This window comes from Taurulus bubalis (genome assembly GCF_910589615.1).
Source record: "Taurulus bubalis genome assembly, chromosome: 20".
In the NCBI taxonomy this organism is placed as follows: Eukaryota; Metazoa; Chordata; class Actinopteri; order Perciformes; family Cottidae; genus Taurulus; species Taurulus bubalis.
Genome location: NC_136608.1, coordinates 15,040,289 through 15,066,696, shown reverse-complemented (window position 1 = coordinate 15,066,696; position 26,408 = coordinate 15,040,289). Strand labels below are relative to the sequence as shown.

General features: G+C 42.7%; 4 protein-coding genes across 4 annotated transcripts; 1 reads left to right on the top strand and 3 right to left on the bottom strand.

Annotated features, from left to right (window-relative positions):
• Positions 1–1,828: 1,828 nt before the first annotated feature.
• On the bottom strand, positions 1,829–9,268 carry itfg2 (integrin alpha FG-GAP repeat containing 2). Its single transcript, XM_079236265.1, has 12 exons — positions 9,160–9,268; positions 8,150–8,245; positions 8,014–8,055; positions 7,744–7,921; positions 7,524–7,663; positions 6,407–6,555; positions 6,227–6,321; positions 6,084–6,137; positions 5,252–5,343; positions 4,972–5,089; positions 4,246–4,419; positions 1,829–1,969 (listed from the first exon to the last, which is right to left on the bottom strand). The coding sequence occupies exons 1-12, from the start codon at positions 9,253–9,255 to the stop codon at positions 1,902–1,904; spliced, it is 1,302 nt and encodes a 433-aa protein (XP_079092391.1). The 5' UTR covers positions 9,256–9,268; the 3' UTR covers positions 1,829–1,901.
• A 1,855-nt stretch (positions 9,269–11,123) lies between these two features.
• LOC306752205 (E3 ubiquitin-protein ligase TRIM21-like) lies at positions 11,124–13,125 on the bottom strand. The gene is made up of 2 exons (XM_079235933.1): positions 12,995–13,125; positions 11,124–12,858 (listed from the first exon to the last, which is right to left on the bottom strand). Exon 2 carries the CDS (start codon positions 12,847–12,849, stop codon positions 11,200–11,202), a length of 1,650 nt encoding a protein of 549 aa, XP_079092059.1. The 5' UTR covers positions 12,850–12,858; positions 12,995–13,125; the 3' UTR covers positions 11,124–11,199.
• Positions 13,126–14,669: 1,544 nt separating this feature from the next.
• LOC306752218 (E3 ubiquitin-protein ligase TRIM39-like) lies at positions 14,670–16,325 on the bottom strand (the record flags this gene model as incomplete). The annotated part of the gene is made up of 1 exon (XM_079235949.1): positions 14,670–16,325. The coding sequence occupies exon 1, from the start codon at positions 16,320–16,322 to the stop codon at positions 14,670–14,672; it is 1,653 nt and encodes a 550-aa protein (XP_079092075.1). The 5' UTR covers positions 16,323–16,325.
• A 4,720-nt stretch (positions 16,326–21,045) lies between these two features.
• Positions 21,046–21,881, top strand: ascl1a (achaete-scute family bHLH transcription factor 1a; the record flags this gene model as incomplete). Its single annotated transcript, XM_079236355.1, has 2 exons — positions 21,046–21,686; positions 21,785–21,881. The coding sequence occupies one exon, from the start codon at positions 21,046–21,048 to the stop codon at positions 21,667–21,669; it is 624 nt and encodes a 207-aa protein (XP_079092481.1). The 3' UTR covers positions 21,670–21,686; positions 21,785–21,881.
• Between the last annotated feature and the right edge of the window lie 4,527 nt (positions 21,882–26,408).

Below are 26,408 nucleotides of genomic sequence, written 5' to 3'. Positions count from 1 at the left end.
GAAAAGAAACAAAACAAAACAAATACAATAAATAAATAAAGCATTATTGAATCTCTGCATAAAAAAAACTATTAAATCTGTTCCTATTGGTGACAAATAAAAATACAAATATAAAAATAAAACTCTAAATCCAGACAGCCACCCTTACACACACACATTTATCAATTCAAAAAGTAATAATAGTTTTTTTTTTTGACATTTTCTCCATTAGTCATCAACATGGTCACAGAATCTCTTAACCCAAGAATATGAACGTAATTTGGCTATGACATCTTTCCCCTTGAAATACTGCTCTGGTTCCATGGTAACCTTTCATGTCCTCAGAGAAACGGATACAAAAATAATACATGGATGGCAAGAACGCTGCTAAAAAGGTCAATTTGGGCTTTGAGTGAATAGAAGAAATGATGAGGCTAAAATAGTTGCCATGAACACGCAAATACACAGAAGGTCAGCGAGCTCATGTGGAGGCCGTGACCCCGAGTGGACGTCGTGTCTCTGGGTCAGATGTCTGAGACGGAGCCACACAGGGTCCATCACTGGAAACCAGTAGAGGAGTCTGCATACCGACACCTCCTCTGAGGAACCAGGAGACGGAGAACCAACAGACCTAAGTCCACGAGCAACAGACAGGATCCATAAGAACGACTACGTGACCATTAATGGTCATAAACTCAAATCAGACTGAGCTCACGGAGCAGGAATGTTCACCGCTTATGAGGACACACTGCAGCCGAAAGATGGACGTGTTGACTTTGGGATGAAACAGAAAGAAACGAGGTTCCTGTTTGACTTCAACATCTGTGAGGTGAACGTATCATTATCATAATAAAGGTTCATACAACCCACAAAGTACGCGCTCGTTTCAACCGCTGATGGGGTCAAAAGCATCATTAGCGCTTAAGAGTTTCCTTCTTAAAATGATACCAATTAAAAGTGATGGTTTGTTACATACTACATATTACGACTCTTACTATATTTCTTATATATTAAACTAAACTCTTTTTTGTACTGTTATATTTGATTGTTATATTAGTTAAAAATATGTATTCTGATATTATATTTACTACCTCTGACCTCATAATGTCATTCTTTCATCATTTACTACATTATGTTGTCTTATTCTGTATTTATATCACATCTCTATATTAATGCATTTATATAACATCTCTATATTAATGCAAACACACTTGTTGCCACTATATAATTGCATCAGTGTACGCTGTGACTTTACTTTGCAATGTTTGTCTCCTTATGTTCCTGTATAGTTTTCAATATTTTATTGTACTCGCATTTTATTTTGTATACGCCACTTTGTAATTAAATACACAAAAATGTAAAATGCACCGACAAAGGCTGAACCTCAACGGTTCACTTGAGATTAGGAGGATTTAAATTTTAGGTAAGAAATACACAAAACAACTCTGGGAGCACTGGGAGCACTGGGAGCTCTGGGAGGACGAGGATCATCCTCTAAAGGGCAGAAACTCCGGAGAGCCGAGACACCTGAGCCTGCGTTTACCCTTTACACGAACACGCGCTGATTTATATTGCATGAGGACGAAACGAGAGGCGCCGTACATTCAGGTGCTTATGGTGATGATCCTCCCGCTGGGAACAGTGGGAGATCCCTTCAACGCCGCCACCTGTTGAAGATGCTGCACGGGAAGGAAAGCAGGAAAAGGGCCCTCGCTCGATAAGTTGATCTCACACAGTCATTTGTACTTTCCCTGCTGGAAAGAGACAACCAGTGACGGAGATTACAGCCGGCAGAGAGCAGATTACACACCTGAACCCGACCGTCAATAACAAGACCAGCAGCACAGGAGGCGGACAAGCGGTGTTTATTAACAGAGTATTTGCAGTCAGAGGGGAGGAGAGACAGTGTGTTGATGAGCGTGCTAAGTCTGGGAATCCTTGTAGAGGACGTCGGCCACCAGAGACCTCACTGCTGCCGGGTCGTCGGTATCTGAGGAGGAGACACAGACGTGAGACACTCGGCGTGGGAACAGGTTAAGAGGTAGGGAGTCACACGAATTACAGGATTAAAGTCGTACATTTACGGGGCAGAAAAGTCACAGTTATTGGCGGAGATTAAAGTGGTTAATTTTAGAGGAAAAAACGTGGAAATTCATACTGATTTGAGTATTTTCTTGCAAATCTCCCACTTTATTTTCAGAGAATATCCCATTTTCCTCTCTCTCAAATGTACAACTATAATCTCACAAATGATGAGTGTTCTTCTCAAACATTACGCCCCTCAACAGCTCCATATTCTACATTATTTTTATACCTACAATGACCCAAAAACAGCTTCAACCGCTGTAGAGTCAAACTACAGCGAAACGAGTTGAAACTATCTGATGATTGAATGAAGAGAATCTGTCTATAATCAGAAAAAGGAGAATTGACAGACTCTCCATCATCACCCATTGGCTTAAAGTCAGGTTGTTAAAGTGAATGAGACATTTCTATCAGGTCACACCAACACCTACAGTACGAATCCTCTTTGTTTGCAGCTCTGTGTATTTAATGGCTGTATAACAGCTATTTTTTGTTGCCTAAAAAAAACCTGCATCCCCTCCGGTCCACGCTCTACATATCAGGCACATTTTTACATTTGTATCCGTCTGCAGTCGTCTCTTTTTTCCTTCCTTCTCTCCTCCTCTCTACTTCCTTGTCCCCTGGCTGCCACATCAGACGTGTTCCACACTGATTAGATAACAAGCCTGTGAAATCCTCAGTCAGAAAGACAACAACAGGCCCAGAGGTTGAATTATTAACAGACGCAGCAGGAAGCGGCGCTAGCGGCACCACCGGCCTTCAGAAAAATCATCCGGAACCTGCAACGTTTCATCTGCAATCATAACGCTAATATAAATGTCGGCGTTTCTACTCGTCTAGCGTTGCTTCTCTGACATGTGACGTGAGCTGCTCGTCCACGCAGACCAGAAAGACTTTGAGAAGTTGTCTTCTCAGGAGAAAACCATTTCACACACGATGTGCGTGGGAGCTGGAAATGCACTGGAGCAGATTAATGAGGAAGGAAATTAAAACAAACTATTGTGCGCCTTCACAATGATCAACCAACTTATTGACCGAGTTAAACGTGGCGTTGGGAAAGAAGCTGCATGGAGAAGATGAGGCAGCGAGCAGCTTCCTCGGCTTCTGGGGATTAAAGACTTTTCAGCACCGTCGACTGACAGACACTTGGATTAGAAATGAAAAGATTGGATTTGAAGCTTCCGGGAGGAATTTCCTCCCTGACCTCTTCACCTATAGTTGTGTATGTAAATTTGTCTGAAACCTTAACTGCACAAACGTGATATGATGTACGTTTTAACTCCTACATATTATGACTCAGGGGTTATGATTCAATATATTTCAGTCGTGTAAACCGGGGCTGCAGCTATCAATTATTATCAGTAGGAAATTAGATTTAAATCGATTATTCCATCGAGTTATTGGATAAGAAATACTTTTGCTTCATTATTAAAGAGGAATAAACATTAAAAACGACTTGGTTTCCTTAGAAAAATCTACATTTCTTTGATTAAATTGAATACAATAATATTATCCGACAAAGCTAAATCCATTAAAGTATTACAGAAAACATTTTCTATGCTAAAACAACTTGCTCCTTTGAGGCTGTGCTGAATGCTAACATGCTAATGTTCAGCGTGTGAGCTGCTGAGATTTGTTCATGAGCACAAAACGCCGCTGAGGCTGATGGGAATGTTATTAGTTGTGCAGGTTTCTGGTTATAAAGCAACGTACTGGACACATTTGGACCCGATTGAAACGTCATTACAGTTCATCCTGAGAGGAAGAAGAAGGTGCGAACCAAATTTCATGGCATCCAATAGCTGTTGAGATATTCCAGGCGTGAACAAAGAGGTCACTGGAGTCTCACCGTGCAATGGAGACAAATAAGTGACCAAACCAAAATATATATGAGAAAACTGGTTGAATCATGACCTTCTCAGAAAGAAAGAAAGTGTTTGTACGAGTCGCTCCTGCGTGAGTCCCATTAAAGTGGGGCAGGAGGTCGTTAGCAGTAAAACTCGGTCATGTGGCGATCGGTTTATTCTCCCTTTTCATCAGGATTCAGGTCAGAGTCTGAGTGTTACAGCTCCATGGCAAACAAGTTGACAACAAATATCCCGGTTGGTCGCTTCTCTAATTACCACGACAAACAGAGGAGACGTCGGTGTGACTCTGAAGCTTCCTGATTGGTGGACTTACCGACTCCCAGCGCCTTCAGGTGGCTGCTGAACTCGGGCTTCTCCTCCAGGAAGCGCAACATGTTGGTGGACTCCATGCGCTCCAGCTGCACCTTCCAGTAGATGTAGATTTTGTGATTGAAGCTGACGTACACCAGACAGGGGCTGTTCTTCCCATCCTTACATGTGTACTGACCTGCAGCCACACACACAGAAAACACAAAAATACACTTATATAGACGTGTTTTCACCCAATATGTAGCAGGCAGCGCTGTGATTTACTGTGTTTTGTGAATCCCAATGAACACATCAGCAGCCTGGATACTAATGTGAGTCTTTGTGGAAGAGCAGGCTTCCACACAAACAGAGAAACCAGTCTAATCTACATTAATGGTCCCACAGAGCAGGCAGACGGAAAGGGTTGACCCACACACACACACACACACACACACACACACACACACACACACACACACACACACACACACACAAATGGAATCCGGCAGATCAAACAAAGTCTCTCTCTAATCCACTTACAACTGCAAATGTCATATTAGCTCCTTTAAATTAACTGTGGCTCGTTTAAACGCTGCAGAAAGATCTGAACAGGGAGAAGACCGGCTGAACCCGAAGCTCACCGTCGCCACCTACTGGTGTCTGAAATCAGAGCCATGCGTTCACTCACACCGGCCAGAGGATCTGCCCCAATATAAAGGATCATTTTGGGGTCCAGGATGAGGTCGCTCACCCGCACAGAAGGCGTTGACGTTCTCGTCGAACTGGAAGCGCACGACGGTCCGATTGTGGTCGATGATGTAGGTTTGACCGTCCCAGGCGCACGCCACCACCTCCTCTCTGCCGTCTCCCTGGAGAACGCAAATAATGACATGAATAAAACAAAACCTCTGCAAAGTCAAGACGCAAGTTAACACCAATCTGAGGAGAGGCGTGTAACAGGCGTGTTGGATAAATACGCCAAAAATAATATATATATATATATTTAGCTCCATAAATACACACAAACTCACAGTAACGTCGAGCTTCTGCAGCGCAAACAGCTGATGATCCACCTGCACGGACCACAGCAGCTGCTCCGAGCTGTCCATCAACTTCAGCGTACCTGAACATAAAAGAGATTAAAGTTACGGCTCTAAATGTTTATGTAGTGAACAAAGCTCAAGAAACACTGAAACAAAGCGCCTTCTGGCAAACCCCGATTCTGAGAAGCTTGCTTTTAATGTCTCCTTTGGGAAATGAAATAATTCAAAGAGAATGTTTTTTTAATGTGTGCGGCCGACAGCCGCAATGAAAAAGCTAAATATCTATTATAAGGAAGGAAAATGATTTGAACTCAGTCCAAACACATTCTTGCCAAATGGAAGCTGCTCTGGGAGCCTTTAACACTTTAACACACACATTTAAAGCCTGAAATGAGGCTGAAACGCAGGAACAGTTTCTCTTAATGTTTCTCATACGAGGCGATGACCTCGACTCTGTCGGCTCATCAAGGCGTCACCAAATGTGGGAAGCCTACAGCCTTAATGATGATAATCCCACTTCTTGAAATATTGATGGACTCTCCAGCTGCTCCGAGAGCTGTTTGCCAGCTATATATATATATATATATATATATATATATGTGTGTGTGTGACATATAGTATTACTACGACTCCAAATACAGGAAGTGGATCACAAGACTTTGAAGAGAGCCGAGAGAACGGCTTCAGTTCTTTATCAGAAAGGGCCGACTGGCAGCGAGGTGAAAATATTCTAAATATAGCCAACAGTAAACTGATATATTGATTTTTTTAGGTGTCTAAAATAAGTCCACAGCCGTTGAATCGCTTTGCCGTGACTTACCATCTAAAGTGCAGAGCGCAAACAGCCCACATTTAGAAGATTCCTCTTTAGAGCCTGATGAAAAACAGAAGTCAAATAAACGGTTAAATCCCTTTTTTTTTATACATAACTTATGAGTAACTTTCACTGAAAGACAAACTGACCTTTACTGATGCTGCCGATAAGATGAGTGGAAACATTCTTGTTGTGTATCCGCCCGGTGGTCAGATGGAGAACTACATCTCTGCAAGGTCCCTCGCTGCGAGCAAAGAAATCAAATCACTCAATCGCAGTTTCTGGGCGTCGATGCGTCTGTAACTTTCGTTTTTTGGGACGGCGGTTACCTCCCGGGGGTGGGAGGGGCTTCTTCTCCGGAGCCGCTGGAGTCGTGTTGAGTCCAGGAACACAGCAGGATGGCGTAGCCGCAACCTGGCTGAGACACCATCAGCTCCGGTAAACCCTCTGGACCCGGGTTCACCGACAAGCTGTCCACCTGCATCTCACACACACACACACACACACACACACACACACACACACACACACACACACACACACACACACACACACACACACACACACACACACACACACATTAAACTAACTTTCACTTTGTGTGGTTACATAAGAAGCTTCCATTAATTTCACTGGACAGGACGACTTTATTTTCACCTGACGTCTGTCAAAAATATCCAGAAGGGCCGGACAAAATAGTTCAATAGAATTTACAGTACGGATCTTCCTTTATATATAGTATCTTCCTTTATCGACATACATCACAATATGCTAAATGTATGGAGAATCATTAGATTCATTGATTAGTAATTAGTAGTCCAGGATTACGTCTTCAATTTAATCGTTTCGTGTGACTTATGGTTCAAAACCAAAATATTTTAAATTCAGAATAATGCAAAGCAGAGAAAAGCATCAAATCAGAAAAATAAATGTTTGATTTTACTGCTCAATAAATAACTTTTGGTGATCAACTGCTTCTCGAAATTGTTGTAGATTTATTTGGGATCGACTAATCAATTAATCAACTGTTGTTTTGGTTTATATAATAGTGCTATTGTGGATTATTTTGACTGTTTTACTGTTTATTTATTACTTGCTTCTTATTTAACTACTATCTCTTGCTGCTGTAATCCTACAATTTCCCCACTGCGGGGCTAATGAAGTATTATTTTATCTTATCTTCTTTCACTGTTATGAAACTTGTATGTTAAAAATATATTTTTTAAAGATAATATACTGTAACCAGCTTTGAATCCTTAACTTAGACAACATGCATTTGTAGAATGGAAGCTGATGGGAAGATACCATGACAATATGATGCTGCTGATAATCAATACACCATAAATACTGTTGGATTAGTAGTTCATACAGTCGGTGTACGTATTGGAGGATGAAACCTGCTCCTACTGACGAGCAGCGCCTCACAGCTTCAGTAACAACTCATACCTGGCCCTCCAGAAGCCACTTCTTCAGCAGAACCAGCTGTCCAGATCCGGGCTCGGCGCCTTCGGACGGCTCCTCCCAGCGGAACGCTCGCACCACTCGGTCCGTGTAGCCGACCACGAGCTCGCAGCGGCCGTCTCCGTCTGCGGTACAGGTGTGCACGCACGGCGTGGTCAAGGTCAGGAAGCCAGACACACGGGACGCATACAGGAGGTTCATTTACCGATGTCGCTGATGAGGATGACTTTGGTGTTGGCCGGAATGTGTTGGGTGAAAAGAGGCTTCTGGTCCTCTGCGGACGTGAACTCGTGCTGACTGGAGGAATCCGCTTTACTCGCGGCGGCGGCCGTCAAGTCGAAGAGGTGGAACCAGCCCTCCGCTCCAACAGCGACCACGAAGTTCTGCCAAACAGGGGGGGGGAAGAAAACGCACCATATTGGAAACGTCACCAAAATATCCATCATACGCTGCAGCCGATCATTTCATAACTCACCTTTCCTTTGTTGCAGACATCTCCGACTGCAACGCAAGTCAGCTGCCAAACAAAGACACATCATATGAGTACGAGAAACCAATCATCTCTGTGAAATCGTAAGCGTTGCCTCCGGTTTCCTGGGTTCTGTGCTCACCATGCCCACGCAGGTTCTCGTGACCCAGGGTTTGGCGTCGTCGTTCTTGTACACGAGCAGCTTCCCTTTGGTGTCGCCCACGACCAGCTCGTTCAGCTGCAGAGGATGGAGACAGACGGCTACTTTTACTTTGCTGTAACTCGGAGACGCCACAAACACTGCGAAGAATACTCTGAAAGTTAGACGTGGTTTACATCCCGACATTTTTAATAATTTATCTTCTGGTTTATAAAAAATGTTATATTGGAGCGAGGCCACAGAGATGTGTATGCATGTTGTCTCAGGCTTGTTGGTAAGGAGACAAAAACAACAATAAAGAAAAGCTGCATGCACACTTGCACGGTGTTGATTGTTGTTGTTTGTCTAACGTATGCACCACCCGCCAAGACAAGTTCCTCGTATGTGTAACATACCTGGCAAATAAATGGTTCCCAAAACGATATATTGAGACATTTCAACGTTGCATCTTCATCAGGTTTACTCAATCAGCAACTGACCAAAATGTCCACATGTAGAACTGATTCTAAACAAGTGTGGATTTAATAATGAAGCCGTACTATGTCCTTAATTACTAATAAGGGATTTAAAATAAATACAAAATGTCAATGACATCAGCAAATACAGATCAAATTCATCACTAATTGAGAAAATGCAGATACTGATGATTATGACATCTTCCAATTGGCTTTTTTTTCAAATATATGACAAGAAGAAGAAGAAGGACATTATCAGATGTGAGAAGCATTCAGCATTTAAATATGTTGCACACAGAACTTTTGTTTTGTGACCTTATTTCTATGAGACTTATAATCGGATCAGAAATTAAAGTTAGCCAGTCTACAGAAAGTCTTACATTCTTACACTAAATTACATGCATGTTTCGAGCACTTTTAAAGTATGTACTGAATATGTATCCTTGTCCAGGTTACTTGGTTCTTTTGGTCCTTGCTCGACAAACTGGGAACAAACTGGGAACACGTAATTCATGAAACACCGTGACCTTTACTCACCGAGTCGTTGTCTGCATCGCCCAGACAGATCGCATGAGGAAACAGAGTTCCTGTGAAATCCAAACTGACTCGTTGAACGTAGTTCAAGGACCGCATCACTATTATCGTTGGGTTTCTTTATGTTAAAACCTCTAATTCACGCTCAAAGGAGCTACAAAATAACGTAAGCTTCTTCTAAGGAGCGCGATTTAACATCGTACCCTTCATACTTAACTGTTTTCTAAAATATACCTCTTTGTTGAACTACTTAAAAGCCCGTAAATATGACTAAATAGACGGTTAGTTCATGGCTGTATCGTTGCGAGCTACTTCTTTGTAAACAAAAGCACGTGGTCTTAAAAAGTACGGCAACTCAGTTGAGACAAACTGTCTATTTCGCGCTAGTTTTTACGCTGCTGAGCTCACATACGGTATAACATTGTTTTAACAGAGGTTTTTATGAAAATAAAATTCATTATATACAACCTAAAACAAATTAAAACTTTTTAACAACTGTGATTTTATATCATATATAAAATAAAACTGGTGTTTTTCTAAAAATATACATATAAATAAACATATATATACGTATACTACAGACATGTTGCAGTTCAATCTCTAGGGAAACTAGTATGTATTTTATCTTCCTCTTCCTGCAGCTACCAAAACCCTTTTCACAAAAAGAAGTCAGTCCCACATGTAATAATAATAATAATAATACATTCATTTTACATGTAAACAATAAATATGTTTGTGTCACTTTACAGTCCAATGCAGCTCTGCAACAATCTCACTGGCAGTCACAGCTCAGCTCACTGTAAAGCTCTAACCTCCTCATGTTATATTTACTTCTTATCTATATTTGTTGTGAATCAGAGGAGGAAGTTGAACAGTGTGCAGTCTGTTCAAGCCTTTAACAAACGCTCCTCCCTGTGTCTGTGCTGCCATCTACTGGTCACAGGAGGGAAGCACATCACAACTTTGGGGAATTTTATGGACAAGACTCAAATTATAAAATAAAAACTTCAACAAACTGTTTTTTCTTTTGAACATCATTTTACTGCAGTGATACTTTACAGCAGAGTCATTTAATTTATTACACAACGAGTTTTCATTCACTTTTCAGCATCTGTTTTTGAACAAATGGTATTTAGTAATAATAGTATTATTATACAGACAGAACAGCCATCACAATATGTGTGTGTAAAACATTTAAATAGAAACATCAAATACAGGAAAAATTATAAATTCAATTGAATAAAAGGCCCAACGTAAAAAAGTATAAATGGTGAAAGAATATATTTTATGCAATCTCTCTTAAAGCCAGGTTTCTGAACGCATCCGTACCTTCAGATCATTTAAAAGGCGAATGTCCCAGAGCCAGTGTCCCTTCTGGGCTGCCATAGAAACATGGCGGTGCAAGATGGCGGAATGTGGAAGACAAGCCGCTCCGGAAGTAGATATAAATGTTTTTTTCTAAGCTAACGTAAACACTACGATTCTTAGTTTGAGGTGATTATACACTGATTAAAACATAGTTATGATTATTATATTCCAACTAAAACAAATATAAATCAGTACAATTGCAACCTTTGTTTAGTAATTTACATTCTGAAGGCCATTTTAACTTCTCTCTGCATCGCTGGGCGTAACAGACAGAGCTCTCAGGTCTCTTTAAGAAGCCTTACAGTAGAAAACAAATCCACCTTCATAAGAGTGACACACACTTTAAGATACTTTTCATATTCATGTTTTAACCCTGAAGCTGTTTGAGTGACACAAATTATTACTGACAAATCATATTAAGATGAAAACAAGTTCACAAGAGATATTATCACTAAATATGTGAATGTATTACCATAAATGACATTCAGTCTGTCATTGTTTGATTTGTTTTTATGTCTCTAAATCATTGTTGTCCATATATTGACCGCTGTGTCAGTATTGTAGTATTATTTTGTCTTGTGTATAAATACACTGGATGTATAGACTACTTTAATGTGAATATGTATTGTTGGTGATGCATTATTGTTCGGGGAATTTCTGATCATAAAAAAAGAATCAGCCAGTTTGATTGACAGGAGAGATGATCAGAGGGGTGGAGTTTTTACCACCATCATTAAGTTCAGGACAGAATAATGGGAAGAGTTTCTCCTTGAAGCAGCAGCCAGTAAAGGAGTAGATAAGAGCTGCAGCTTCTACGTCATAGAAGGAGACCAGACCCTCCTCATAGTCCACAAACACCCCCACCTTCTGAGGCCGGGACTTCAGGGAGAGAAGAACTGGAGGGTCATCAATGGCTATATACTCGTTTCCATTTCTCAACCATATAGTCCAGTAACCATCCTGAGGACTCAGTGTGCTGTTTCCCTTCCTGTTCACCGACTCTCTGGTCACTCCTAAAAACCAGTCAGTCTTTCCTTTAACTTGAACCTCAAAGTAAAATCTGCCTGAAGAGAAACTCTGCTTTCCCAAGACAAACACAAAACTAGAAAATCTCTCTGGGTTGTTTGGGAGATTCTTCTTCACATCACCATGACTTACTTGTTTCCCGTCATCAGACAGGATGAGGTGAGGATGAGCTGTATCAGGATCAAGAGTCACGTCCACTGCAAACTTCTGGACCCTCTTCATCTCATCTTCAACCATCTTCTTCATCTCTTCACTGAGCGTCTCCTCCAGCTGAGACACAGCTCTCCTCACAGTCCCCTCATATGATGCTGGAGGAACTCTGACCTTTGTCCAGTCCTTGGTGGGTGGTGGGAGGTGGATGTTTAGGGACTGGAAGCTCTGGAGGAGGTGGAGGTGGTCTTCAGAGAGGGAGAGCTTCTCCACCTCAGTGCTCCTCTTCATCAGCTCAGAGATTTCCTGTTCCAGCTCTTTGATGGAGTCTTCAGCCTGTTTCTTTGTTGTTCTCTGCTTCTCTTCTATCGTGTCGATGAGCTCCTTCAGTTTTCTCTCAACAGACTCCTTCAGATGAGTGAAGACCTGAACACCTTCTGCTTTCTCTCTGTCTGCATCTTCCTCACTGAGCTCCACTATGTGTTTGACCTCCTGAATCTTCAGTCGTCTCTTCTGGATCATCTCCTGGATTTCAGCCTCTGTCTTCTCCAGCTCGACCTTCTTTCCTTCATATTCTTCTTTCAGAGGAACAAACTTGTGCGTATTGTGGTCTAACACAGTGCAGAGCACGCAGACACATGTCTGGTCGGTCTGACAGAACAGCTCCAGAGGTTTATCGTGCTTCGTACACATCCTGCCTTCCAGGTTCTCCACAGGGTCGATCAGCTGATGTCTCTTCAGGCCTGACGTTGTCAGATGAGGCTCCAGGTGAGTCTCACAGTAGGAGACCAGACACACCAGGCAGGACTTCAGGGCCTTCAGTCTGGTTCCAGTGCAGACGTCACAGGGAACTTCTTCTGGTTTGGACTCTTGTTGCTCTGAGCTGCTGCTGCTGGCTTCCTGTGGAGCCGACTGTCTGAACTGAGAAACCATCTCAGAGATGAAGGTGTTGACCCTCATATCCGGTCTTGAGGGGAAAACCTCCTTGCACATGGGACACTGGCACCTGTCACTGATATTCCAGTGTGCAGTGATGCACTTTTTGCAGAAGTTGTGTCCACATGGTGTGCTGACTGGATCAGTGAACACATCCAGACAGACGGAGCACAGGAACTGATCTTCAGACAGCAGATTGCTGGCAGCAGCCATATCTACACACTGGGGACAAAAGGCAAAGTGTCATCTGACCATGTGTCATAATGAAATGAAAAGAGAGTAACTTCCTGTTTGATTAGAGCTGTGAGTTTTGTGTTAAGTTATTGAAACACAGTAAATATCATCAGCTGTCACTCACCAGTATTTGGGTCAGCTGTTGAGAAAATCCAGACGAGCAAAGTGTAATATTTCTTTCCACAGAAACACAGAGACTTGTCTCGACTGTCGCTCTGACAAAACATTAAGTTTCACTTCAGGAACGTGACGTCGAAGCCCCGCCTCTTCAGCAGAAGCCCCGCCTCTTCAGCAGCTCTGTTTGGGAGGTCGTGTTTCCTCCTCCAGGTTTAGACTTTACTGTAGTTACAGACATGTTGCAGTTTAATCTCTAGGGAAACTATTGTGCCTTTTATCTTCCTTTTCCTGCAGCCACCAGAACTCTTTTCACAAAAAGAAGTCAGTCCCACATGTAATAATAATAATAATACATTCATTTTACATGTAAACAATAAATATGTTTGTGTCACTTTACAGTCCAATGCAGCTCTGCAACAATCTCACTGGCAGTCACAGCTCAGCTCACTGTAAAGCTCTAACCTCCTCATGTTATATTTACTTCTTATCTATATTTGTTGTGAATCAGAGGAGGAAGTTGAACAGTGTGCAGTCTGTTCAAGCCTTTAACAAACGCTCCTCTCTGTGTCTGTGCTGCCATCTACTGGTCACAGGAGGGAAGCACATCACAACTTTGGGGAATTTTATGGACAAGACTCAAATTATAAAATAAAAACTTCAACAAACTGTTTTTTCTTTTGAACATCATTTTACTGCAGTGATACTTTACAGCAGAGTCATTTAATTTATTACACAACGAGTTTTCATTCACTTTTCAGCATCTGTTTTTGAACAAATGGTATTTAGTAATAATAGTATTATTATACAGACAGAACAGCCATCACAATATGTGTGTGTAAAACATTTAAATAGAAACATCAAATACAGGAAAAATTATAAATTCAATTGAATAAAAGGCCCAACGTAAAAAAGTATAAATGGTGAAAGAATATATTTTATGCAATCTCTCTTAAAGCCAGGTTTCTGAACGCATCCGTACCTTCAGATCATGTAAAAGGCAAATGTCCCAGAGCCAGTGTCCCTTCTGGGCTGCCATAGAAACATGGCGGTGCAAGATGGCGGAATGTGGAAGACAAGCCGCTCCGGAAGTAGATATAAATGTTTTTTTCTAAGCTAACGTAAACACTACGATTCTTAGTTTGAGGTGATTATACACTGATTAAAACATAGTTATGATTATTATATTCCAACTAAAACAAATATAAATCAGTACAATTGTTTAGTAATTTACATTCTGAAGGCCATTTTCACTTCTCTCTGCATCGCTGGGCGTAACAGACAGAGCTCTCAGGTCTCTTTAAGAAGCCTTACAGTAGAAAACAAATCCACCTTTATAAGAGAGACACACTTAAAGATACTTTTCATGTTCATGTTTTAACCCTGAAGCTGTTTGAGTGACACAAATTATTACTGACAAATCATATTAAGATGAAAACAAGTTCACAAGAGATATTATCACTAAATATGTAAATGTATTACCATAAATGACATTCAGTCTGTCATTGTTTGATTTGTTTTTATGTCTCTAAATCGTTGTTGTCCAAATATTGACCGCTGTGTCAGTATTGTAGTATTATTTTGTCTTGTGTATAAATACACTGGATGTATAGACTACTTTAATGTGAATATGTATTGTTGGTGATGCATTATTGTTCGGGGAATTTCTGATCATAAAAAAAGAATCAGACAGTTTGATTGACAGGAGAGATGATCAGAGGGGTGGAGTTTTTACCACCATGATTAAGACAAGGACAGAAGTATGGGAAGAGTTTCTCCTTGAAGCAGCAGCCAGTAAAGGAGTAGATAAGAGCTGCAGCTTCTACGTCATAGAAGGAGACCAGACCCTCCTCATAGTCCACAAACACCCCCACCTTCTGAGGCCGGGACTTCAGGGAGAGATGAACTGGAGGGTCTTCAATGGCTATATACTCGTTTCCATTTATCAAACATATAGTCCAGTAACCATCCTGAGGTCTCAGTGTGATGAATCCCTTCCTGTTCACCGACTCTCTGGTCACTCCTAAAAACCAGTCAGTCTTTCCTTTAACTTGAACCTCAAAGTAAAATCTGCCTGAAGAGAAACTCTGCTTTCCCAGGACAAACACAAAAAGAGAAAATCTCTCTGGGTTGTCTGGGAGATTCTTCTTCACATCACCTTGACTTACTTGTTTCCCGTCATCAGACAGGATGAGTTCAGGATGAGCTGTATCAGGATCAAGAGTCACGTCCACTGCAAACTTCTGGACCCTCTTCATCTCATCTTCTGCAACCATCTTCTTCATCTCTTCACTGAGCGTCTCCTCCAGCTGAGACACAGCTCTCCTCACAGTCCCCTCATATGAAGCTGGAGGAACTCTGACCTTTGTCCAGTCCTTGGTGGGCGGTGGGAGGTGGATGTTTAGGGACTGGAAGCTCTGGAGGAGGTGGAGGTGGTCTTCAGAGAGGGAGAGCTTCTCCACCTCAGTGCTCCTCTTCATCAGCTCAGAGATTTCCTGTTCCAGCTCTTTGATGGAGTCTTCAGCCTGTTTCTTTGTTGTTCTCTGCTTCTCTTCTATCGTATCGATGAGCTCCTTCAGTTTTCTCTCAACAGACTCCTTCAGATGAGTGAAGACCTGAACACCTTCTGCTTTCTCTCTGTCTGCATCTTCCTCACTGAGCTCCACTATGTGTTTGACCTCCTGAATCTTCAGTCGTCTCTTCTGGATCATCTCCTGGATTTCAGCCTCTGTCTTCTCCAGCTCGACCTTCTTTCCTTCATATTCTTCTTTCAGAGGAACAAACTTGTGCGTATTGTGGTCTGAACAGATGCAGAGCATGCAGACACATGTCTGGTCGGTCTGACAGAACAGCTCCAGAGGTTTATCGTGCTTCGTACACATCCTGCCTTCCAGGTTCTCCACAGGGTCCATCAGCTGATGTCTCTTCAGGCCTGACATGGTCAGATGAGGCTCCAGGTGAGTCTCACAGTAGGAGACCAGACACACCAGGCAGGACTTCAGGGCCTTCAGTTTGGTTCCAGTGCAGACGTCACAGGGAACTTCTTCTGGTTTGGACTCTTGTTGCTCTGAGCTGCTGCTGCTGGCTTCCTGTGGAGCCGACTGTCTGAACTGAGAAACCATCTCAGAGATGAAGGTGTTGACCCTCATATCCGGTCTTGAGGGGAAAACCTCTTTGCACATGGGACACTGGCACCTGTCACTGATATTCCAGTGTGCAGTGATGCACTTTTTGCAGAAGTTGTGTCCACATGGTGTGCTGACTGGATCAGTGAACACATCCAGACAGACGGAGCACAGGAACTGATCTTCAGACAGCAGATTGCTGGCAGCAGCCATATCTACACACTGGGGACAAAAGGCAAAGTGTCATCTGACCATGTGTCATAATGAAATGAAAAGAGAGTAACTTCCTGTTTGATTAGAGCTGTGAGTTTTGTGTTAAGTTATTGAAACACAGTAAATATCATCAGCTGTCACTCACCAGTATTTGGGTCAGCTGTTGAGAAAATCCAGACGAGCAAAGTGTAATATTTCTTTCCACAGAAACACAAAGACTTGTCTCGACTGTCGCTCTGACAAAACATTAAGTTTCACTTCAGGAACGTGACGTCGAAGCCCCGCCTCTTCAGCAGAAGCCCCGCCTCTTCAGCAGAAGCCCCGCCTCTTCAGCAGCTCTGTTTGGGAGGTCGTGTTTCCTCCTCCAGGTTTAGACTTTAGTTACAGACATGTGCCTGGAGGGAAGCACATCACAACTTTGGGGATTTTATGGACAAGACAAAAATATAAGATAGATAAAATAAAAACGTCTTCTGCACATGATTTTACTGCAGTGATACTTTACAGCAGAGTCATGTCATTCATTACAAAACGAGTTTTCATTCACTATTCAGCATCTGTTTTAGTCACTGACATAAATCAACCTTTTCCGTCTTTTTAGGAATGGAGATGGTCCTCGGTTTGGTCCAGCAGGAGTTCCTCATGTCCTCCTTACTGTCAAACAGAGAACAGCAAAAGTATCTGGAGGTCAAATTTGGGATTAATGTATTTAAATATATGTACATGTGTGTCGTTTTGTTTAGATGTAAATAGTTGTGTTTAAATGTGTGTGTGTGTGTGTGTGTGTGTGTGTGTGTGTGTGTGTGTGTGTGTGTGTGTGTGTGTGTGTGTGTGTACACCAGGAAAAGTTCTCAAAAAACCTCCTATGCGGTCGTTCCTGCTACAGTAGGGTTCTCCACACACACACACACACACACACACACACACACACACACACACACACACACACACACACACACACACACACACACACACACGCACACATACACACACGCACACACGCCTACGCCCCAATCAGCTCCTGCCGCAGATCCCCACTGATATGCCCAAAAATCATCTGTCGTATTGCAATACCAGATCTCCAGAGATTACCTCACAAAGCAAAAATCATCTGTCGTATTGCTGGCCGCTCCTTGACATTGTGCCTTTAATAAGGCCATTGTGGAGGGCGCGCTCTGTGTGGACGCCGTATAATACACACACAGCATCTTCAAAGCCTTTTCTGTGCAGCTTTACTAAATTGAACTCCACTAGGACAGGCGTGTCTCCGGGTTAATTGTTTTAAACATATAATCGGTTTGTTTCCGCTCAGAAGCTTCTGTGCAGTTCCCTTAGAGAAATATCTGCAACAGACAAGTAAACATACAATAAAGGTTTAATACAGTGTGATACATGATGGTCCAAAAATTAATGTTTTTAGCAAAAAATTAATATACAATTGGGTTTTAACGAACTCCACATAACTATGTGCTCTTTAATGTTTGACAGAAACTAGACAGTAAAAGTTTGACAGAAATTAAATGAGTGGTATATACATATTTGTGGTATAACAGTCAAAGCCTATCAGCTTGGAAATACATGATGTGAACTCGCTGTGATCTTGTATTGTATAACAGGCGAGAAATGCTTTTCTGAAGCTCCAGACCAGGATGTGGACTCCCCCACCGTCCAACACCATTCTGGAAGAAGTGGCGGATAGAAGTGTTGGTATGTGTCATTATAATAGTGCAAAAACAGCAGTCCATCAGTTTGAAAAAAATTACACCTCTTGCTAAATGCCTCCAGTACAAATATAAATTGCATTAAGTTATAATTGTCAAAACTGTATAGCTTGGTATAAATATCAGAGAAAGTCATTTGTATTCTTTTAGTGCAACATCTACTGGAAGTGATACTGTATGAGCCCAGGACCTGCGTCTCAGAACCTAAACTACCTCCATTCAGCCTGGTTCTTTTGGTTGGATTAGTTTTTCTTTTTTGATGTTTTATTGACCCTTTAACCCTTTGTAAATTCCTACTATTAAAGTTTAGTATGGCAGTTTTGTCAAATGGGGAGAAATGACCTCCAGCGTGAAGTCCTACTGTTGTCCACCAGAGGGCGGCACTCAATCACAACGTTTCATGTCAGGCAGAAAACGTCGCACCGAAGAGGGAGGAGGTGTTTACACAAACACCACACAGACAGAAGTTCATACAGAAATAGTCTTTTGGGAAATACCACAAACTCATCGCAACAGGTGGTTGGATTGCATGTTTCCTCTCCATTTGATGTCCTCTCACTTTATTATACGTTATTATTGTTGTAGTCAATAAACACATTTCTGTATTAAAGTTGAGAAACTATACTTTTAGAGGGAAGTCCTATAAGACATGTCTCACCGTGCTGAAAGGTTACAAGTGTGTGCATCATTTTTGAGAGAATACTGTTGTAAGCTGTTATATTGTGTACGTATTGAATTGTATTGTATTAATAAACCCTCGGCTACACTGTTTTATATCCACCAATGAAAAACTGATTATTAAACAGTCATTTATGATGATTAACCTGAGCTATGAAAGTACGTTTTTGCACATTTTTTATTGTAAATAAAAAAGAGCAACTGCTAAACGTTTCTCTTTAAACACATATATCTATATTACTCTATTATACACCTGCCGAAAGAAAACAAAACACTGTCGAAAAAAACAGTTTTTTAATGACAAACAAATTGAAAGATAATCCCTCGCATCACACACAGAGATGCTCTGGATGATACGGGTGCTTGTGAGTTTTTGTTTTATTGTCTCTCCACAAAGCGAGCTGCCCAAAAGAAAAGAGAGAAATACAGAAAGTGGTTAAAGGAGAACTCGGGCGCCCAGATGTCATATTAATTATTACACTCGGGTATGACTGGAGAGAGGGAGAGAGAGAGGGAGGGAGAGAGAGAGAGAGAGAGAGAGAGAGTCCTCACAAAGCGCTAATTGGACCCTGGAAGCCCACTGACAGGCCATGGATAGGTTTCAGATGGTGAAGGGTCGCAGGAGGCTGAATGGAACCCACGCTTCTTTTCTAAACTCTCTCGCTGGGCGAAAAAAAGGGCGAGAGAGAAAACGGAGGGGGTGGGGGGGAGTAGGTGGCTGTGTGCGCGTGCGTGCGTGCGTGCGTGTGTGTTGGGTGGGGTGAACTCAATGCAAGCGTTTTTTTGTCACTGTCAACGCAAAAAAGTGCACAATTTATTACAATCACGTCTTCAGAAAATTACGCACAAACAAAACTTGTGCGTAATGGTGCGTGATTTTTCTCTCCGTTTTAGTGCGCGTGCGCGCGCGAACACACACGCACACATTTACCTGCACGCACGCGTGGAAGTCTTCATGCGAGAAGAAAAAAAGAAAATTGTTGCTCTCGGTTTCCCTGCACATTTCTTCTTCTTCTTCTTCTTGGTTACACGGCACACGCACGCGCAAACAGGAAACAAACAGAGAGGCCACCAGAGTTCGGTCTTGGTTTTTTTTGTTCCGCGCTGAAAGACGTTTTTTTTTTTTTAATCATTGCGCACTTTTTCCAGAGCGACATTAATCGGGAGAGCGCAGCGCGTCCGCGCTACTGTACGCGCACCGGGTGTGTCCAATGCGACACAAAGCCTCCTGCAGCCCGCTGCTTGAGGGGCCCTCGGCGGATTCGCGCTCCTCCGTTCCGCCTGTGCGCGGCGGATGATCTGCTCTAATCAAAAGTGGAACATTCGGCCTCTGACGCACAATGGGCCCTGAAATGAGCGTCATTCAGACGCGTCTGTAGCGGGGACAATAACACTAGAGCGCGCGCGAGCGGCTGACTCACACGCGCAGCACCGGGAGCGCGAGAGCTGTCTTTCAGCACCACAGTGAAGCTCAAACATAAACCAATAACTCATATTGTTCTAATTTTTTGGGGGGGATGCAAATATCTTACATACTTTACACATCTTTTTAAATAAAGAAAAACAAATCATATATTCTTCCAAACACAAAACTCTGAAACTATTTCCCATTATTATGTATTTTAAAATATATGAGATATGAGACTCTCAGTCCTCACTCTTAACTTATACAAACTCCATGACGTAACTTTTTTTTTGTCAAAGTTACAATCTATTCGGTGACTGATTCATAAATGGTCAAATTAAAGTGTTTTTCCATGATATCTGACATCTAAACTAGACAAAAACTATTAAATATACCAAAATAGATATGAAAGCAACAGATGTGTGTTCAATGCGTGTGTTGCTTTGGGACTAAACACTAAAACTCTGTAATGATGGCCGTCCCGTCCTGAACGGGACTCTGAGAGTTGAACACGTTCCTCTCCGCTGCGCCGATCACCTCACTGACACTGAAAGAAAGAGAGAAAGAAGAAGAAAAAAAGAAAAAACTCACCACTGACTGTTTGCTTAGTGCTTCAAGTGGCACGCGTCCGGCGCGCGCACCGCACCGGCACCGGGGCAGGAGCCCAAGGTGTATCCACGCGACCGGGGGGCGTGGCCAGCCGCCCATCCAAAAACGCATTGAAAAGCAGTGGCGTCTGTCCTCGAGGACTCAGAGCAGCTTTGAGGAACGCGCGAGGCAGCAGCCCAGTGGACCCCCCCTCTCCCCCACTACAAAACAAGTGCACGTCAAAACGGCACGAGCGGGACGCACCGCCTCGAGACTCTGGTGATTATTTATAACTTTATTTTTTGTTTTTTTTGTTTTTGATTTTCTGGGAATGGACTTCACAGCCAAGATGGAAATTAGCGTCAGCCACCACCACCTCCACCACCAGCAGCAGCTGCTGCCGCCGGCTTGCTTCTTCTCCTCCTCCGCGCCTGCGCAGAGCGGCGAGCTGAGCCCGGGCGGCAGCAGCCAGGGCAGCGGGAAGTCGGGCTCCAAGCAGCCGAAGAGGCAGCGATCCACCTCCCCGGAGCTGCTGCGCTGCAAGCGGAGGCTGAACTTCGCGGGCTTCGGCTACAGCCTCCCGCCGCAGCAGCCGCACGCGGTGGCGCGGCGCAACGAGAGGGAGCGCAACCGGGTGAAGCTGGTCAACAACGGCTTCGCCACGCTGCGGGAGCACGTGCCCAACGGCGCCGCCAACAAGAAGATGAGCAAAGTGGAGACGCTGCGCTCGGCCGTGGAGTACATTCGCGCGCTGCAGCAGCTGCTGGACGAGCACGACGCCGTGAGCGCGGCGTTCCAGTCCGGCGTCCTGTCGCCCGCCATGTCGCAGGGCTACACCGCTGACATGAACTCCATGGCGGGATCCCCGGTGTCCTCGTACTCCTCCGACGAAGGCTCCTACGACGCCCTCAGCCCGGAGGAGCAGGAGCTGCTGGACTTCACCAACTGGTTCTGAGCGTCCATATAAACAAGGTAAGACCACTTCAAGACATCAGAGCTCCATCAAGATGCCATTGCCGACACACACCACGATCAGTGCGTAACCTTTATTTCCTTCTCCTCCTCCTCAGACATATGGATCAACTCACTTTGCTGCTGAAGTGCGCGTGCTGTCCCGCAGCAGGCGGGGTGTCCTGAAGAGCAGCAGCATCGTCCTGCACCGCCCGGTCCTCCCCGGACGGGCCGAGAGACAGACCCGGCCTGCGCGGCCCCAACTTGCGGGTAAACCAGGCCGGAGATCAGCGCCAAAGGATTAAAGGAAGACGGTTCTCCTGACAGCGTGGGAATCCAGTGCCCATGATAAACCAACAACAACGACGACAACAAAAAAGTGAACTCCTGCTCTCCAGCAGCTATTAAAAACATTATTTAATACGTCGCTCTTCAACTATGCTAAACCCAATCACAGAACACCAACCCTTTGGTAAACCTCTCAGACGTTTTAATTCAGAAAAATGCTTCCAAGTCGCGGATTTATTCTATAAATATTCTATATCAAACGCTTTTTTTGAAATATATTAAGCTATTTTTGTATGTAAGAGATTTATAGATGTTTTGTACACATCCTTTTTGTATATATTTTGTCTATATATTGCGAAGTTGCTTGTATACCTCCTGCCTATAGACGTGTAGTCTATTATTCTGTGGCTCTTCTCGTTCACGAGGTTTCCAGAAGGAGTTTGACACTCCGACGTTTCATTCCAGCACCAACGTGTCTTATTTAATAGCAACACCATGTTATTGCATTATTATGTCATGAAGTTCACGATGATCAAAACGTATGCAGCTATTGTCCAAACAGAGCGCGATGGCCATGCATTGTCTCCACTGCCAGCTCGATATTGTCTTCACATAAACAGATGTTGAAAAAAGAAGTCATATAAACATATTTTCTACACTCCAGTCCAAGAATAAAATCATTTGCTACTGAATTATTTTCTGTCTTCTTTTATTTTGGAGGGGGGTCGTCCTTTAAAGAGGGTTGGAGCACTTTTGGTTCCAGCTTTCAACATGTGGTTTGTAGCTAATTGGAGGGGAAAGCGAGAGGGAACGATGGAGAGAGGATTAAACAGCACTATGGGGACAAAAAGGACACAAACAACTTTTACGCACAGTTACGCACATTTTACGCACGAAACGTTTTCTTTCCAGTGTTTCAAAATCCAGAACATAATGGCTCGTTACAGCATTTAGCCGCATATCCTCAGACGAACCCTCAACGCAAGTCTACCTAAACTCTGATGTCATCTTGGACAGTATCGACAACTGAATTTATCTTTTTTTTCATGCGCAAGCGCAACAAGTAAATCTGGCGACACAAGTGCATAAACCTCAGGGGGGAAAAGCATTATGAAATCCTACTAAACCAGCAGCTGAAAGACACAAGCACTGGCGACATGTTTCTCAAAAAAATCGGATATGAAAGAAAACAAACACCAGCAAAAAAAAAGACATAATCTTCAGAAGACTAAGTAATTATTTCTGCTGAGTCATCATAGTTTGTTCTGTATAACTGCGCGGTAACGGTTCCGAGGAGCAGAAAAGAAAATACAATCTATTCCACGGGATTCACCATCTTTAACACAAACGTGCTGGAACTGAAGAGAGAGAACCGAAGTTGGAGTTTCCACATGGAAGTGTGTTTCATCCAAACTTCCCAAATCGAGGGAAACTTTGGGATCAAATAAACTTTTTTTTAAAAGGACATTTCTTCGGGTATGTCGGTGTGGTGGAGACCACTTTGGAGGTAGAGCTCGAGTTTAACTGCAGAACGAGGTGTGACAGGTAGGCGGAGGCAGCCGGCGCGTGTCTGTAATGACTGAATGGTCGTGTGGTCGAGTGGAGACACGGAGCTGAATTGGCTGATGGCGTGTGCCTCCTGACAGCAGCATGCCGCCGAACACACAACCACCTGGGAAGGAGGGTCCAGTGTGTGTGTGTGTGTGTGTGTGTGTGTGTGTGTGTGTGTGTGTGTCTGAAGATACTTTGGCTCTAGTCTTGTGTTCTTTTTTTAAAGCTTTTTTCGACAATAAACGCAAAGAAAGCAAATCAAAATACTCTGTTTTTTTTATAAAAGAATGAAATATTTCATCCACGAAAAGATACTAACGAACAAAACCACGTGTGTCGTGAACAGGGTCATTGTGCAAGACGCGCGTGCGCTCCAGCAGTTGTTCTCAATGGTGGGTTCATGGACCACCAGGGGGCCTGAGAGGGGGCCTGAGGGCCCCTCGGGAAATGAACTGGGCTGCAGGAAAGCAGTAAGAAAGAAAATAGTGTAAATACTTGCACATTTATAATATATAAGTACTTTAGGTTGGAACAACAAACATCATGACAGGGATTACATGTCGGTTTGAAAAATGTTTTGCTTAATTTGCCAGCAGTTTATTATCTTTAAGTATCAAAACATATCACTCAGTCTTTTCGAAACTGGTATCAAAATATTTTGGAGTGAAACTACAAAACAGTCAACTCTCTTATTAAAAGGTCCGAAAGAAATGCCATGTAGCTCCCAAATCTTATTTTTAAAATGCAACACAACACACAAAATGTGAATTTTCAAACTCTTCTCCTTTAACAACACCTCAAACGTATAGTATTCGTATAACACGTCAGTCTTTTACACCCTGCAAAGTTTGTCAAATCAGCTTTTTTTTTTAATGTTTCATTTGTATTATATGCCATACTTAAACTTTGTACTGATTCTAAAAGGAGAAGACACATTTCCAACAAGAAATTGGTCTCTAAGATGAAAGAATAGATTGTTTTGGGGTTTCTTCCATCCAATCAGACTGCAAAGCATCTGAACATTTTTCTCGTCAAAGTGCTGCGTACAAAACTAGAACTGTGATCTGTGCTTAACATTGTAGTTATATTAGAACATTAGAAATGTCGTATCGAGCCGAAGACAAAGTCGCTTCCTTCCTGTAAAACGTCCCCTCAATATTGTTCTTTTCAATTGAAAATACATTTTATTTATAGAACCAAATATCACAAGTCACATATTTTCCTCCGAGAGCTTTACATTGTGTGCAACATCCAACATCCTCTGTCCTCGGACCGCATGGGATGAGGAAAAGACTCCCCCTGCAGGAAGGAAGGTGCTTCACCCGTTAGCGACAGATTGTGAAAGGTCACCGTAAAATAAGGAATAAAAAGCAAACCTAGTAGAGGAGGCTGAAGACAAACACTGATAACAATTAGTTGAAGTCCAAACTGTTCTTCTCAATGCTTCAACAGGATATCTACAGAGTATTTCTGAAAGCTTCAGGTTGTAGAATCACAGTTTTGTTGGATTTTTCTCTCTTCATGACGACACATGCTGCTTACAGGACGCCCCTGATATCCAACAATCCGTGTTTGCTGCCTGTCAGAGTCCATTACGTTCTCCTCTGTGCCGGTCTGTCAAGCGTGGATGAGCCGCTGAAGAGCACGGCCGTATCTAATTGGCAAAGCCGAGGCAAAACAATGGCTCAAAGTGTACCGGCTGAATATCTCATTGAATATACTCCATCAGTGTTGATTAAATAGGATAGAAGAGGTCGACAGTCTGAGCGGCTCGAAAGTTGTTTTGTTTTTTTCCTCCAGAATAATACACAGTTGTTGCATCAGAATATTTTATATGAGCCCCGCCCTCAAAGCAGAGAGTCCGGGCCAGTTTGTAGAAGGAGTTTTTATGTAATGCAACCAATAATATAATAGCACTGATGCATTTAAAGCAAGACGTTGTCCAGTGAAAGACAATCACCACCCACTGCTACAGAACATTTCAGGACCATAGACAGCACTTTATAGCTCTATGAAATAGAAAGTATGTAACAGGAACAAAAGAAGCCCATTTTATACACTGCATGTTTTCAAAACATCTTTTATTATCCCATCAATGACCCAAACATCAAGGATTCTGCAGAAGTCCGAAGTGATAGTGAAAAGAAGTTCATTTTAAAGACGCTCAATAGTGATGTAAGAGTGTTTGAAGGATTGCCTCTACACAGCTCTCAACATGGTGACTGCTGAGCTAGCGGTTAGCAGCTAACGGTGCTGACAACGCACTCTAGTTCAAATAAACACACATTAATGGCCGTGATTTGGAGCAATAGTGCTGCTCAAAGCCATTTATTTTATCTGGATGTGAAATTATCTTTGTGTATGAAATAATTCTTCAGTAAGACCAATTTATTTTAATACAGTCCACACGCGGTGGTAGAAAAAAAAGCATCCTGCCTGCTCGCTAAACGCCGCCTAAAACAGCAACTGTCCAATCAAAGCTTGGCAACGGTTTGTAGGCACACAAGGCTCAACACAAGAATATAAATGAGAGGATTAAACTGTGCTTTAGCTAATAACCTGACTTTATTATTTTGTGTAAAAAAACAACCTTCTTTTCCAACTTGGGAGCGTTCCCCGTTGCTCATCCTGTAGGTGCCGGATAAACCGCCCGAATCGGCTTCTTTTGTTGTGACACGCATTTGTAAACCCGACACCAAATAAAAAACAGCGTGTAGCTCCTTTTACATCATCTGAATCAACTGCATTAGTGTAAACATTGGATTGTATTTTTATATTTTTATGCAACTGACAGCAACATTTCCCCTCAGATTCTAAGATATCGTCGGTGTCAAAACATCCCAATATCTCCAACAGTTTTCCCGCTCTGCTGATCATAATTATGGTTTAAACAATAAGACGTGA

Bases quoted from the DNA above. Each gene is read 5' to 3' on its own strand.
- itfg2 (XM_079236265.1), bottom strand. From the start codon at position 9,255: ATGCGGTCCTTGAACTACGTTCAACGAGTCAGTTTGGATTTCACAGGA. The intron at 7,922-8,013 runs GTGAGTTATGAA...CCTGTTTGGCAG, and splicing joins ATGTCTGCAACAAAGGAAAG to AACTTCGTGGTCGCTGTTGG. The intron at 6,322-6,406 runs GTAACCGCCGTC...CTTTGCTCGCAG, and splicing joins GCCCCTCCCACCCCCGGGAG to CGAGGGACCTTGCAGAGATG.
- LOC306752205 (XM_079235933.1), bottom strand. From the start codon at position 12,849: ATGGCTGCTGCCAGCAATCTGCTGTCTGAAGATCAGTTCCTGTGCTCC.